Below are 16,930 nucleotides of genomic sequence, written 5' to 3' on the forward strand. Positions count from 1 at the left end.
TTAACAAGAAGGGAAATGATTTATCATGGGCCATGATCTCTGTCTCCAATGTTCCACCTTCGGACCATATATGTTTCATATCAAAATCATCTTCAGTATATTTTTCTAACGTGGATCTTGCAATTTCATCAAGGGCTGTCATTTCCTCATCCGTGTTGAAGAAGGATTGATCAAGGGTCTTGGTTTCTTCATCCTCCAATGACTCAAATTCTGACCACATACGTTCAATATCAAAATCATCTTCAATAAATCTTGATTGCACCGAACCTGTCATGGAGTGAAGGGTCGTCATCTTCTCTTCCGAGTTCAATAAGGGTAAAGATTGATTCTTGGATGATAATTGGTTGGTAATCAACTCTAGTTTTTCTGCAATTTGGTTCGAGAATATTTTCAAAGATTTCTGAGACAACCCATCGAGTAGAGATCCAATTCTAGCTTTCGACAATCTAGATTTAGATATTTGAACATGATCTGTTGTTGCAATAGTAGTGGAGATCTTCTTATTACTCTTTGAAACTTCTTTTTTGTAGCGTTGAAGAATGAGCTTAACTTGATTTAAATTATCAGGCCAAGACTCTATTCTTCCATTTTCTTCTAAACTGAGAAAACATACGTCGATGTCGTAGAGGGAGGAGAACTCCATGCTCTTCTTCTTAATGCTGGCCATCTTCATTGTCAATTGCTGTTTCTTCTTATCGCACTTGATCGTATTCTCTTTCGCACCTTCTTTCACCATTGTTGTACTTGAAGGATTAATGAAGTTGTCTTAAAAAAAAGGAGAGAAAATGGGATTTGTTTGAGTTGTTAATTGCTGGTAATTAGAGCAAATAAATGGATGAATATGTTTGGTAATATATATAGTTGGCTGATTTTAAGTTTGTTACCGTTATTAGGGTTAAGAGAATTTGTGTTATTTTTTTGAAAAGAGAGGTAAAACAGAAACCCTAACTTTCCAATAAAGTTTTGCAACTAAATGAACGACCAAGTTATTAGAGTTACCGTGTCGTTCGTGCCGATTGTGTCGATTGAGACGATCGTTCCGAAAGCGACCCAAAGCGACTAGCAACCGCGAACAACACAAGTGAACCGCGACATTGATATTTTGTCGATCGTGTCGATCATTTCTTTTGTGTCAATTGTGTCGTTCGTGTCGATCGTGCCGTTCGTGATGAGAGAATTGGCTGATATCTCCCGAGCTTTTCTCTCTCTTACTTGTTTTTTCACTATAAGAGTTCAAAAGTCATTGTTATTGATTTAAATAAAAAAGGTAAGATTATAATTTTTTTTTCAATCTTGTCTATTCACATATTTATGATGAAGATGATATAAGTGGAATGAATTCTTAATTTTTTAATTAAGAAAATTGAAAATGTATAAAATGAATTCTAGATCTTAAAATCAAGTTAATTGAATGAATTCTTTATTAATCGTTTATTTGATTTGGTAGTGTTTATTTTCTTGTTTTTAGAGACTCTCATTTTAATCATTCTCTGCGTGTAGTTCATTAATTGATCATATATTGAACAAAGACCTTTAGTGCCAATGACAGAAAATTTGAAAATGGACTTTGAATTGCTGTCATGACCTTTTTTTTCATGCTTTTGTTAATTTTTTCCTCCTGAACGACCCTTCATCGCGCCTTGAGCCAAACAAACGAAAACCCCTAATTTTGGGTTTCCTAAAAATTATGAAAGTAAAAGATCTTATCCATTTTATTCTAGTTGTTTTTCTTAAATTAATAATATTTTTAAATATATAAACTAAAATATATACGTATAAAATTTAAATGTTGAAATATTTATTAATTTGGACCTAATTTATTTAATTCAAATATTTATATTTATATTAAAAATATAAATATAACCACCAAATAAATGCTTACAATTATGCTAAAGAATAAATCAAAAATAATATATATGAATCACCCTTCAAAGAAGGACAGAAAGTACTCTTAACACTCTGGTTGGTTCTCCAATCACAATCACCAAGTTACATCATTCTTAATCTACTATAATTAATTTATGAATCACCCTCCCTCCCTAGCTAGTTTACCTTCTCGTAGATTGTTATCGTCTCTCCTCCTCCGTTCATCATCTAGATCCGTTCTTAGATCGTTCTTAGTTTACCATCTTCAGGATACAGACCTTATATATATGAGGTGGTTTTGAAGTTACAAGAAGAAGAAGACATGATTTAGTTAGTTAGTTCTAGTGTTTTCTCTTAAGAGTCCAATTGTGAATAATACTTATTTAGACTGTGTTTTTGATACTTCAGGAACCCTTCCAGCTTTAATTTCTTCTTTTTTTGGATACTTATCTAATCATGCCCCCTTACAACTTCGTTTTTGATACTTTTTCAGGTGATAAACATGACTGACCGTAAAATATGAATAGCATTTTTCCTTGTTTGATCTTCTAATGTGAAATTGTTGGAATTACCGGAAGCCATTTTTAGATGGTGGATATTATCATGCATCAAGTATGTATATACTAATGATTCATATAATTTGTTGACCAGTTGATGCACATTTGCAATGGCACGACCAAACCCAGCAAAGCTTGCGAGGTAAATTATTCATCCTTTCCAGCTTTGAATCAGCCATCACATATAGCCTAGTGCCTGTATCCTGAAGATGGTGCTTGAAGTGGCCCAGCATTTGATGAGGACGATAGCTACGGATGGTGCGTATGTACTGGAGGTCTTGTGTGAGGACCAAAAGTACTTAACACTGGTTCTCAAATCACCGTAAGTTACATTCTTAATCCGTATCGAATGCTGATCTACTATAATTTATGAATCTTCACAATAAAACTTATTTTGTACATGGTTGCTCAAATTCCGCTCCTATTTGCTAATTCTATATACATCTGTGTTGATTTCCGCTCCATTGTTGTATATTTCTGGTGATGCTGTTAAGAACGGTTTACCGTTCCTTTATGGGGATTTAGGCTTGGAAATATGGCTCTATCTAATTGTCTGAAGATGTAAGCTAGCACAACTATTTTATTGGCTTTCTTGAATCTTCTTTTTATTTTTACTTCTAAAAGAATAAGATGAACAATACATTTAATCTATTAAGGACCCTAGATATTTTGACCTTAAATCTTGCCTTTGATAACATCCATCAAGTTCTCTCCCTCCCGGTAGATAATTGATGTTTAGTTGTGCAGAACAGCATAACAATGATTGACAGTTATTGATAATGGAGTCGTTCCCATTCACAAAAAAAAATAATGGAGCCGTCCCTATATTTGCGAATCTTATGTGCTCTTCTAATGACGAAACTCGTGATCAACTCCATAAAGCCCGAATCTTCAACGTCTATCAGTTTTCACCCACCGACCAAAGCTTATAATTAAAAATTTTACTGTTAAATCATGAACTCAAGGCTAATCATTTTTACTGATAAGCTTGGATCCTAATAAAGTCCTGATCATTTTACAGAATCAAGAAAACTCTCCACACCCTTTGACATTTTATTTGTGGGTTATGAATGTTAATCCATTGTTGTTAAAAAATTGATCAATTCACATTGTTTTAACCAATGTTATTATTGAAAGGGGTTCTATTGTCAGTTGAGTTTATCCAAGATATAAGAGATTTAGGCTACAGGTAAAATGAAGATTTGCTCTTGGCTTTAACACGTAATTGGGTTAGCTCAGTATTAGTATTATACAATGTAGTTATCGATGCACTTGTGATATCCAATTAATTAGATTTAGCTTATTTGAAATTCTGACAAATGCAAGCCTAATTCCTCATTCATTGAACTTGCAAAACTGGTGTTGTAGGTGAATCACTTCATTTGGTTAAACAAATGGAGGGTTCCAAATGTATTTACATACACAATTTTAATAAATGAAGTGTTTTCTGTAGTTGAGAAAATGAAAGAGAATGTAAATCCAAACGAGGCCACTTATAGGTCTATGTTGATGGGGGAATTTTGTGTTCTTGTACAAGCAGCCCTGGTTGCCAACGTTGTTGAATGTTTGCATGTAATTCCATGGCTAGAAAATGAAGATTATGCCACATTTAACATGGTAATGACTTGTTTAATCAAAATTTTGTATATTCATGACGTATCTGTAATTTAATTTTAATACTTATATTAAACTTATTAAAGAAGGTAACCTTCACTTAACTCAGATATGTTGAAACTCTGAAAGAGATGCGAAAAGGGAATCTCGTTAAATCTCATCACTTTCAACTCTCTAATTAACTGTTATTGCAAATTGTTGAAATCAACTAAGCCAAACAAATGTTACCATTACTATTGAAAAATGATTTTCGTTCTCATATTTTCACTTTCACTTCGATAATCAAAGGCCTTAACGGCCTTAACCGAATATATCAGATATATGATGGAAATGGTCGATTGTGACGATTCCCCTAATTCCATTAAGTATAACATCTTAATTCGTTCTTTGCACAATTGTCGATATTTACAAATCTCTGAAACTTTTAAAAAAATGAGGCACATGAAGTTTCTTCATATGTGTTCTCTTTCTTATTCAATGTTATATGAGATAAATAAGGTTTTAAACGTGATGAAAAATGTTATAGTATCTATGTTTGTTATATAATAGTCATATTATTTTATTTATTGTATTTTTAGTAAGTGACTATGATTTTGAGAAATTGGACAAAATAAATATTATACTATTTTTATTTTATGTCCTAATTTGAGATAAAAAAAAAATTAAGTTTATGTAATTTTAATGTGACTTTTTAATTTTACAAAATATTTTTATATAAATAATAATATATTAATGTTTTATAACTTTTATATTATTTTAAGCCAAACACTAATATATTTAACTTATACATTACATATAATTTACGGTCTAAAATAATTTATAATTTATAGAATGTGTATAGAGATAATTTTATTATTGAGCTTTGTTTAATTATCTAGTTAGGTAGAGAAGTAGATATATTTTATTTTTACTTTTTCTATTATTATAAGAAAAATAAAAAAATATATATATATTTTTAACTAACTTTATAATATAAGGTGATCAGTTTAAAATATTTATTTATATTTTAATTAATTATTCATGTTATATTTTAAAAAAATAATTAATTATTTGTAACTGTATTGTTTTCTTAATTTTTTTAACATGTGTATTTTTTTAACTAAATTTGTTTAAATTAAAATTTATTTATATATTTTGTATTAAATTAATTTTTATTTTTAACAATTATTAATTAATATCATTATTTATGACACAATATTTTATGTTAAAAAACTTAATAATTATAATAATATTTTAAACTAATATGATAAATATTTAACAAACTATTACTAGTCATCCCTACATTTATAAAAATAAATTCTTCCAATCTTCATTTATATATTATATATAAATAATTACACAATTTTAAAATTTAAAATTACTTATTATTATAATATATATATATATATATATATATATATATTTACCTATCAACATTTTATATAAATATTTATTTAATTCTTATTTTATAAATATATAATATTACTTATGTTTAAAAAATTTAAATTAATATTTTTAAAAAATAAATATTTTAGAAAAATAAATAAATTAAAAAGATGATATTAATAATTTACATATGTGTGTTTTTATATGAGAATATACATGATAATAGATTTGTCATGAAATATATGTTTTCTTAAAACTAGTTTATAAATGATGATAGAACAATAACATCAACAATCCTATAAACAACGGAAAAGTCCTTAGGTCCGTAGCATAGCAAGTGTCGAATAATATATGGCAATACGCGGGGATTTGAGGTGGCTCGAGATTCAATGCGTCTCAACTTTGGTTTATTGTCAGACATCTGTTTAAAATAAAATATTTATATATAATGTTTTTAATGGTATCTGACAACTTTTAAAATCAATTATGTAAACATAATTAATTTTGTTCAAATTTTAATAATTTAGGGATTTATGGTAATCAAAAACGATTTATTGAAATCTGGTTTAAATTAATAAAAATAATTAATTTAAAAAAATATTATTTATTTGAAAATAAAGTTGTTAAATGATTTTAGAAAAATCAGTAAAATGTACGTATCTAAACGCACTTTATACTAGAGTTTCCAAAGAGGGTTTGTTATTTGATTACGCTCGGAAAGGACTTCCGCAATATGTCCTCCACGCCCGTTAAAAACATTTGTATTTTTATAAAAGTCTAGCTATCAAAAGATTTTTTTATAACATTACTTCCTTTAATTAGTAATCTAGGGTCCTAAACAAGGATAAGTTTATATTACGTAAATAATTATACAAAATTATTTAAAAGTGCATACATGTGATTGCAGTTGCATAAGATTGAGTACAAACAAGATCTAAAAAATATTAGAATTTAAAAATAAGTTTGAAATCATTTTCTGATCTCTCGGGATTATTTTAAAATAGATTGAGTTCCAAAATTACAAAAATAATTTTGGGTTTTGAAAAGTGGAACCAAACAGGCTTAGGACTCGAGTCCTAGGGCTTTGGTCTGTTTTTATCGGTTGAAGATCGGATGGGCTCGATCTAGACTGAGGGTGCTATAGAGGATTAGAGGGTTCGGGAGGCTTGGTCCTGAACTCAGATTGTTCGGTCCTAGGTTTGAGAGTCTCATACCAGATCTAGATTTCTCGGCCGTGGGTCCTAGGAGGCTCGTCCCAGGTCAGACCTCTCAGTCCTAGGTGAAAATCCTCGGTCAAATTTATCGGTCTTTGCTCAAGAACACTGGTCCTAGGGCTCGGTCCTAACTCAAGAACACTAGTCCTAGGTCTCGGTCCTTACTCAGAATCATCGGTCATGGGTCTTAGTCCTATGTTAGTTTTCTCGGTTCTCGGTCTCAATCAGGACCAAGAATCCTCGGTCCTCGATCGTATAGGACTCTGTCCAAGAACACCAAATATTCTTCATTTGGTTCAAAAGTTGCAGTTGTAACTTTTAAAACAGATCATGAAAACATGATTTGTAAGTTGCTATCAACTCCATTGAATGTAGGGATCATAACCCCTAATCCTAAACTCAATCAATCGAAATCTAAATCGATTGTTTTTTCAAAATAATTTTTAGGGAAAATTTTGGGATGTTTTGAATTAGGCCATGTCTTGTTCCAACAACTTCGAAATGATGTTTACAATCGATCATGACCAAAACAAGAACATTAATAAGCTCTGTAACAACTTTTCAAACTAAAATTTAATCTTTATTTTTCTAAAATTTAAGATCAATCAAACATAATCGGGTTGTATGTAATATCATTTGAAAATTATCCTAATATGTTTACAAACATGTTAGGCAACTATTTGAATCAAAATTCAAAAGCAAAAGCTCAATAATACGAAATTCAAAATTTCCAGATTTTCAAATTAAATTTGAGTTTTTTTATTGTGGTTGAATTGATGAAATCTCTTTCGACGGAAAACTTATAAATCTAGGGATTGGTTTCAACTATAGGAAGCACGAAATTGAACCCTAAATAAATCAACCCGATCAAACTTAAAAAATTCTAATTTTGAATCACAACTTGAATTACAGTAGGCCTGGAAGATTACCAGCGATTGGAGAACACTCCAATGATCTTTATGGAGCTTTACAAAGCTCTGGATCGAAGTTTAGAACGATAGAATAGTTTCTTCTAAAACCAGTCGTTGGAGCTTCTTCAAAGTTCTTCAAGCAGGCTGTATTTAGTGGATTATGTTCGATGGATTGGAAGAAGAACACATAAGGAGTATTTATACTCAATCTAAGACGGTTTCAAAGTCAAATTCATATCGAATTTAGCTTCTGAAACATTATCCTTCGATTTATATTTTGTCTTCACCAACCTAGTTCAAGGGTGGATAAGGATAAAACATGGGGAAGATGGAGCTTCTGGAAAGTCGTCATCGTCGAGCGCGTTACTCTAGCCTCGTGAAGAGATGAACAAAACATCGTCATTTTGTTTAAATAAATGTGTCGTTGGTGTTCCGTCCATCGCTAGGCATTCCGTCTAGCGTTCAGGCATATGGGCTAACGGGGTTAGCGTCCCGTTAGTTGATCCAGTGTGGACCTGGGCGCGCGCTTCCTTTGTCACAACCGGATGCGTGACTTCTTTCTGGGCGCTGTACGAAAATCCAGCGCTGATCCGATGGATACAAATCATGTTCCAGTCGACTCCCTTATTTTCAGCCACACTAGATTATCAGTTTTTATTTTTAATAAAAGGGTTATTTGAAATCAATTTTTTTTAATATTTTTTCACTAAATTAATACACAAATATTTTTGTAAACATAATAAAAATTATGTTCATTTATTTTTTTTTGGGTATTTTGGGATATTTATTTAATTATTTTAAGTCATAAATTACAAATAACTTATGTCTAAAATTATAATTAAATTATTTCAACCTTTTTTTTTTTTACTAATTTGGGTAAAATAAATACAATATCTTAATCTCAAATTATTATTTTTTTTATTTATTTTTTTAATTAGGGTTTAATTAAACCTATTTTGCTTTTAACTTCTCCTTTTGATTTTTTAAAAAAATTCAGAATATTATTTTAAAATTATTAATAATATTATAAATTGAGGTATATTTCATGCTTTTATATATATTATTAATAATATTAATAAACAAGTACTAATACATATATTCATCGTTAAATGGTAGACAAATTGGAAAAAATAAGCTCTTCAAATATGAATTGTTTGTATTTTTCCTTAAAAGTGTACATAATAAAAAAACTTATATATTAAGTTTACTCATTAATTATCAAAATTAAAATAGAACTAGAAAAATTGACAAATGTTTTATAATAAAATTATCTCAAACAATATTAAATCATTATCACTCTTAAAAAAAATCAAGAAAAATAATATATGTATATATATAAATCTTCTCAAAAGTAATTTAATATTATAAAAAGCTCAAAATTAATTATGTTCAAAAGTGACTTAATTTCTTATAAATTCTTATTTTCAATATATATTTAATATTTTAACTTAATTATTTTATAATAAAATAAAAAGTAATACACTAATTTGAAAAAATAATTTTTTTTGAATTTTTTAATAAGATTAAATATTTAAATTTATTTATAATATATTTTATTTTGAGTAAGTATTAAAATATTTAATAAATAAATATATAATTAATGAGAATAATAATAATTAAATATTTTGAGAAATTGAAAATTCATATATAGTTATAATATATTATTAAAATATATAATGACTTTTTATATTATAAACTTATTTAAATAAAAAAATTATATATTTTAAATAACAATATTATAAATTTAATTATATATATATTAAAATGATTAATCTTATTACAAATTTCATTATAATATTACAAAATAAAATTGTTTGATTGTATTATTATTAGTTTAACAATTATAAATAGAATATATATAAAAATTAAAATTATTAAATTTAAAAAGTTAAAAATAAATCATAACTTTACTTTTTTTTTAATTAATAACTATGACTTTATTATTAATTAAACTAGGAAAATTATCGCACACGGATAAGAATAAAAACAAAATAAATTAAAAAATTTATAATAATATATATTTAATGTTTAAAATTCTTAATAAATCATGAATAATATATTAAAATAAAAAACAAAACACTTTCATTCCACATTTTATTCAATTCGATAAAACAACTTATTTTTTCACATGTTTCATCACATATTTTTTCCGAATGAATATCTCATCTCGTGACTTTACACTTTACACTTTGTCAATCAAATATTTGATTCATATTTTTTAATAATTAGCATCGTGACCTCACACTTTGGTCAAATAAATATTTGATTCATATATGTTTAACCACTTTCAAATGATACCGGTCTATTATCCTTCGGCAAACCACATCTCAATCACACTTGGTTAAAGGTTGTACTTGTTTTGTTAGGTTGCAAGTTCGAAACATACAAAGAGCATTTTAAATTTTATTTTTAACCGTTTTAAGTTTATGGGCGGGTCAACCCACAATCCGACCCAAGTATCCATTTACTCTCACATAAATATCCAAATTAACCACAGTTCTCGACCCGGCAATTCAGATACTTTAAAAATTAAGTATTACATATATATATTCTTAATCCTTTAATTAAGTTGTTAAGTACATTTTAATTTAAATTCATTTATAAACCATTTAATAGATTATGATTTTAAGTCATTGTTATTGATTTAAATAAAAAAAAAGGTAAGATTATGATTTTTTTCAGTCAATCTTGTCTATTCATATATTTATGATGAAGATGATACAAGTGGAATGAATTCTTAATCTTGAAATTAAAAAAATTGAAAGTATAAAATGAATTCTAAATTTTAAAATCAAGATAATTGAAATGGATAAATTTTTTTATCTTGAAATCAAGATAATTGGAAAGGATCACATGAATTCTTTATTAATCGCTTATTTGATTTGGTAGTTTTTTTTCTTCAGGTGATTTTGAATTTTTTTATTTATGAATGAGATATATATCTTGTTAAATGAGTCATGTTATTAAATTGTGCAAAATCAATGAGGTTGTGTAGTTTGAAAGTTAGATGCGGTTATATTATCAATTAGTAAAATAATATTTAGTTAATTAAAAGTTATTTTCTTGTTTTAAAGACTCTAAATTAATCATTTTCACCTAATTGATCCTATAATGAACAAAGACATTTAGCGCCAATGACAGAAAATTTGAAAATGGACTTTGAATTGCAACATTGATATTTTTTCCTGCTTTTGTTCGTATTTTCCTCCTAGACGACCTTTCATCGCACCTTGGGCTAAACAAACGAAAAACCCTAATTTTGGGTTTCTTAAAGATTTGACGAAGAATTATTGATAGGGAAATGATCACGGTCTTTCTTAATTATTTCAATTTTTGAATGACCCCGGATCGTCCAAGGAGACAACTGATCAAATTGCCTCCCAAAAGTGGCAGAATCCCTCGCTACTCTTTTTGATTTTTTACTATCATATTCATTCAAAATACAACGTTAAAAAAAAGTCACTCACTCACTCATTCTTCGGGAAATTTGATGAAATGGCCCATATAATAGCCTTAATTTCAAAAAAAGGCCCTCGCCTGATAATGTTTGTAAAATGGGCCTTTTTGCTCTGCGAAATGTCTGTCTTGCCCCTGTGACTGTACTTACGCGAATTACACTTACGCGAATTACACTTATGCGGATTACACTTATGCAAATTACACTTACACGGATTACACTTACGCAAATTACACTTACGCGAAATATGTAATATGCGTACATTGAAAGACGCATATTACATATACGCGCATTATGTAATATGTGTCTTCCATACTATATAAAGCGCCTAATTTTGACCCTCATTTTAAATCTCCAATTTTTAGGGTTTCGACTCTCTCTCAAACCCTATCCCCTCCGATCCTTCTGCTCCGCTAAGGTATGACATTCTCGTCTCAATTCATTCTTATGTATTCTAAGTTATGAATATTATCCAAGTGATATTATGTTGGATGCAGGATCTAAGGTTTTAAAGAAATCTTACAAGTTTATCTATGTAAAGATGATGACAATCAACAACACATGGGTTTGTACTTCATTGATCTATGGAAGCAGAAGTTAAACGTTTTGATGGATATGTAAATTGAAGAGGAGAATCCGACAGAGTTTAACACTCTCAACATCGGTAGAGGAAACTTGCGGACTGGTAAAAAGGAAACGTTTTGTTTTGATGATTTTGAATCTGAAACAGAGAAATGAGTAAATCAAGTATCTATTTGAATTCAATTAGGGTTTCAAAGGAGTAATTCATATCATTCCTTTTACTACTACTTGATTTTTGTAGGTAAAGGAAGATTGAAAGATCTATAGATGCAAAAGGATAATCGTTTTTGTGCATATTGTGGTTCTCTAGACCGAAGTGGGCGTATGTTTATTACTTAGTATTCGATATTTTAAAAATGTTGATAGAGTTGTGATAAGAATTAAGAGGGTTGGTTGTTTCTACTTTCAGGTCAGTTACGCAACAAGAAGTCAAGCAACAATTTGCAGTCTAGTTCATCTCATTCCGTAGTCATTCTCTATCCAAATATTTACATCTTTTTTGTGTGGTTAATTCTGTTCATACTAAATAAATAATAATGAGTTCATGATGGGTGGCTGACTGACAGGAAGGAATTGTGAAATTTATAGGAATGCTCAAGATAAAAGTGGTTAAAGGCACAAATTTAGCTGTCAGAGATATGATGTCGAGTAATCCTTATGTTGTTCTTACTCTCGGGCAGCAGGTGAGTGAGTTGAGTCCAGTCCCGGTTTTTGTATATTTTGAAAATATTATTATGATCAACTTTATATAGAAAGCACAAACAACTGTTATGAGGAGTAATCTTAATCCTATATGTAATGAGGAGCTGATGCTTTTAGTGCCCCAGAATTATGGGCCGGTGAAATTGGTAAAAAAAAAATGAAGATTTCTTTGTGTTTTTAACAATTTTCGAAAATAAATGAAATTATACATGCATGCAGGAAGTGTATGACTATGATACATTTTATGCTGATGACATAATGGGTGAGGCAGATATTGATATACAATGGATGATAAGTTCTGCAATGGTATACGGGGATGCTGTAATGTTTGGAAACATGAAAATTGGGAAATGGATAAAGGCGGATGATAATGCCCTCATAGAAGACATCACTGTGAATATAGTCGATGGAAGGGTGAAGGAGGAAGTGAGTCTTAAGCTATAGAATGTGGAATCAGAGAGATTGATCTAGAACTAGAATAGATTCCTCTTGAGCAATAATCATCTTAGTTAATCTTAAATATAACTAACTCTCTTATTTGTAATCAATAATAATAAGCTTTTTTCCAAAAAATAATAATAATAAGCTCTCAATTCTCATTGAAGCCATTTTGTATAGAGAATTCTAGTTTTGTAAATCATTTACAGTTTTTTCCAGATCCTAAAATTCTTCACCTGTTTCTCCATCAAGCTTTCTCTCTTGATGAAGCCAAATTTTCTTATTTTGTAACACATTATTTTACCTAAATTTATATATAGAGTTTCATGGGAATAGATGTGACTGACTTATAAAAATTACTTTCTATATTTATTACAAATTTTATTACAGTCTGTGATTCTAAATTTTGGGTTGGGTTTGTGTTTTGTTATGTATGGTTTCCTGTTTAATTGGACAAAGTTTATTTTCATAAAGTTATATTTTTTGTATTAATACAATTAGTCATGGATAAATCGTTCTCAATTGTGTCAACAATACTGCCTAAAGTGTCCGAATAATTTGACAAAACAATACCCAACCATGTTTAAACCGTCATCTGAAAATGACGAAGTTAATCTTTGATGAACTTAAATAGTCAGCTAAACCCTGAACCCTAAACCCTAAACCATCTCTCAACAGAATATATATAGAAACCATGAAATGGCTCTCTTATGTTCTTTTAATGGTGGTAGGATATAATCGATGATACGAGTTATTTGGTCCTCTTATTAATATGCTGCAAACTGCTGAGTTTGATATGAAGAAAGAAGCTGCATGGGAAATCTCAAATGCCACTTCAGGTGGTAGTCATGTAGGTTAATTAGATGTTCGCAGCGGAATAATTTATGAATCTAATCTAAACATCTAATCATATGATAATGCATAATTGATAAAATCATGATATATAGTTTATATAAATATACCTTTGATGCGTGAACCGGATCAGATCTGGTAGTAATGAATAATCGAGAGCCCCACGTGTTGCTCCTCTACTTGGTCCACACGAGCCCGACTAGATCTCTTTACTTTCGACTGCTAGGACGAAAAAGACAAAGGAGAAGCAATCCAATTGCTAGATTAAAAGATGATTTCTTCCTCTTGGAGTTCTCACCGTAATATAACAAAAGACGTTTTAAAAGTGGAACATTTCTCTCTCTATTCACTTTCGTTTTCTTGCAAATAAGTGAATCTTTTTGTATTAAATAAAATTCCATAATTAACCATTAATTATATATTATTTTATTTCACAAATAAATAATATTTCTTATTATTAATAATATCTAATATGTATTAATTATATATTATTTTATTTCACAATCTTAACTCCATAATTAACCATTAATTATATATTATTTTATTTCACAATCTTAACTCCATAATTAACCATTAATTATATATTATTTTATTTCACAAATAAATAATATTTATTATTATTAATAATATCTAATATGTATTAATTAAATATTATTTTATTTCACAAATAAATAATATTTCTTATTATTAATAATATCTAATATGTATTAATAATTAACCATCTTTCTCGTTTGTCTAGTCGGTCAACTCTAAGTGTGTGACCTCATAGGACCCGATTATAATAGTTATAGGTTTAACCCCATTAATCGTAGTTGGCTTTTAGCAAAGCACTACGACTCCTAAAGTAATCGGATTAAATTATATCTGTTAATTTGTCCTATCCACGTTTAGTCATTGCACATTAAATTAAAGGACACAATTCCTTCAATCTCACACTTGTCCTTAAACAAGTGTGCAATATAAGATACCTTTGTCTCTTAATGTCTTATTTGATGATATGGTAACATTCATACCTTTCTATCAAATATGTTTCTTAAACTCTGAGTTTGAACTGTCAATTAAACGGATGATTCATATTAATCCATCCGAGCATGGCCATGCATTTTCAGTTTTCGCTCTTCAAGTGGCCGAGACACCATTCCTGTTCAATGTATCACAGTATACATGAAGTAGGAGGACTTCTCCATTCTTGTATGACTACGGCTCCCACTCAATTTTTAGCAATCCCAACTACTGCCTTTAAAACTCCCTTTTACGGAAAGCGTTTAACAGTGTCAAAGAAATACCAATCATCAAGTGAGGCCACAACATACTCATGTTTGAGGAATCTACTAAACATGGTTTAACTTAAAACTCTACAATCTCTTTTGGAGAGTCTTAAGGTGGGTCAGTCTTACATGTATCATCCATACACATATATGTAATTGACTAGACATCTCCATGTCCTTATAGCCCATGAAACATGACGCTATCAATCAGCTTACAATAAAGTAACTTATAAAACCATCTATGTCCATTTGATGATTTCAAACTATAGACTTTTAATAATTCAAAACTTCATTTCACTTAATGGGGTTTCATTCACCGGAACATTTAAAGTGATCCCATTTATTAATAATGAATTATTTGGACATATTAATCAATTTCGATAAAAACAATATAAATAAGGATGAAATATCATATATCATAAAATCATCAAGTCAAACATAAAACTGGTGTCTAACACTCATAAATACATAATGAAATACAAAAGCAAACTCAAAGCCATTCTCCAATGTGCCTGAGACCCTTAGCCCTAGTGTGACTCTCATGCTTGGGCCTAGGCATAGGTTTGGTTAATGGATCTGCAATGTTGTCATCAGTATGCACCTTACACATCCTAATATCACTCATAGTGATGATGTGTCGAATAAGGTGATACTTTCTCATAACGTGTCTGGATTTGGAGCTCGAACTCGGTTCCTTTGCCTGAGCTATGGAACCATTGTTGTCACAATAGATGTCGATAGGCATTGAAATGCTAGGAACAACACTAAGTTCATCTAGGAACTTCCTAATCCAAACGGCCTCCTTTGCTGCTTCACTAACAGCAATGTACTCAGCCTCTGTTGTAGAATCTGCTATAGTACCTTGCTTGGAGCTCTTCCAGCTCACAGCTCCTCCGTTAAGGATAAAGACATAACCCGATTGAGACTCCAAGCCATCTCGGTCAGTTTGAAAGCTTGCATCAGTATAGCCTTGTACGATCAATTTTTCATCTCCCCCATATACTAAGAAATCATCCTTTGTTCTTCTTAAGTACTTCAGGATATTCTTAGCTGCACTCCAGTGTGTTTCTCCAGGACTTGATTGGTATCTGCTACACATGCTCAAAGCATATGCAACATCTGGACGTGTACATACCATGGCATACATGATAGATCCTATAGCAGAAGCATATGGGATCTTGTTCATCTTTTCAAGCTCAGCAGGTATTTTAGGACACTACGTCTTGATGAGATATACACCTTGTTGAATGGGTAAAAATCCCTTCTTGGAATCTTGCATCTTGAATCTATTAAGAATCTTATCAATATAAGTTCCTTGACTTAATCCAAGAAGCCTCTTAGATCTATCTCTATAGATCTTAATTCCAAGTATGTACTCGGCATTTCCTAAGTCTTTCATTGAGAAACATTTCTTCAGCCATTCTTTTACGGACTCTAGCATCGGAATGTCATTCCCAATAAGTAGTATGTCATCCACATACAAGACTAAGAAGGCTGCCTTACTCCCACTAAACTTCTTGTAAACACAAGGATCCTCTTCGCATCTAATGAGTTCAAACTCTTTGATCTTTTCATCAAATCGAAAGTTCCAACTCCTGGATGCTTGCTTAAGTCCATAAATGGACTTCTTAAGCTTGCATACATTCCCAGCATGATTTGGATCTTCAAAACGTTTAGGTTGTGTCATGTACACATCCTCTTCCAAAAAACCATTTAGAAAAGCGGTTTTGACATCCATTTGCCATATCTTATAGTCATAATATGTAGCAATAGATAGGATTATCCTAATGGATCTAATCATGACAACTGGTGAAAATGTCTCATCATAGTCTATACCATGAATTTGTCTAAAACCTTTGGCAACTAGTCTTGCCTTGTAAACAGATGCATTTCCATCCTTGTCATTTTTGAGTTTGAAAATTCATTTGCTTCCTATGGGTTTTACCCCATCTGGCAAATCTATCAAGTCCCATACTTGATTTTCAAACATCGAATCCATTTCAGACCCGTCACTGCTTGCTTATAGGTTGAAGGCTCACTATGTTCTAGCATAAGAACATCAAGGCTTACATTTAAGATGAAATCATCATAACGTCTTGGTTGT

At 30.1% G+C, this 16,930-nt stretch overlaps 1 protein-coding gene and 1 pseudogene across 1 annotated transcript; one reads left to right on the forward strand and one right to left on the reverse strand.

The window, feature by feature from the left end:
• The first annotated feature begins 2,632 nt into the window (after positions 1-2,632).
• Positions 2,633-12,768, forward strand: LOC124934942 (annotated as a pseudogene).
• Positions 12,769-15,316: 2,548 nt separating this feature from the next.
• LOC124934943 (secreted RxLR effector protein 161-like) lies at positions 15,317-16,012 on the reverse strand. Its single transcript, XM_047475429.1, has one exon. The coding sequence runs from the start codon at positions 16,010-16,012 to the stop codon at positions 15,317-15,319; it is 696 nt and encodes a 231-aa protein (XP_047331385.1).
• Between the last annotated feature and the right edge of the window lie 918 nt (positions 16,013-16,930).

The sequence above is a fragment of the Impatiens glandulifera genome, chromosome 4, assembly GCF_907164915.1.
Source record: "Impatiens glandulifera chromosome 4, dImpGla2.1, whole genome shotgun sequence".
In the NCBI taxonomy this organism is placed as follows: Eukaryota; Viridiplantae; Streptophyta; class Magnoliopsida; order Ericales; family Balsaminaceae; genus Impatiens; species Impatiens glandulifera.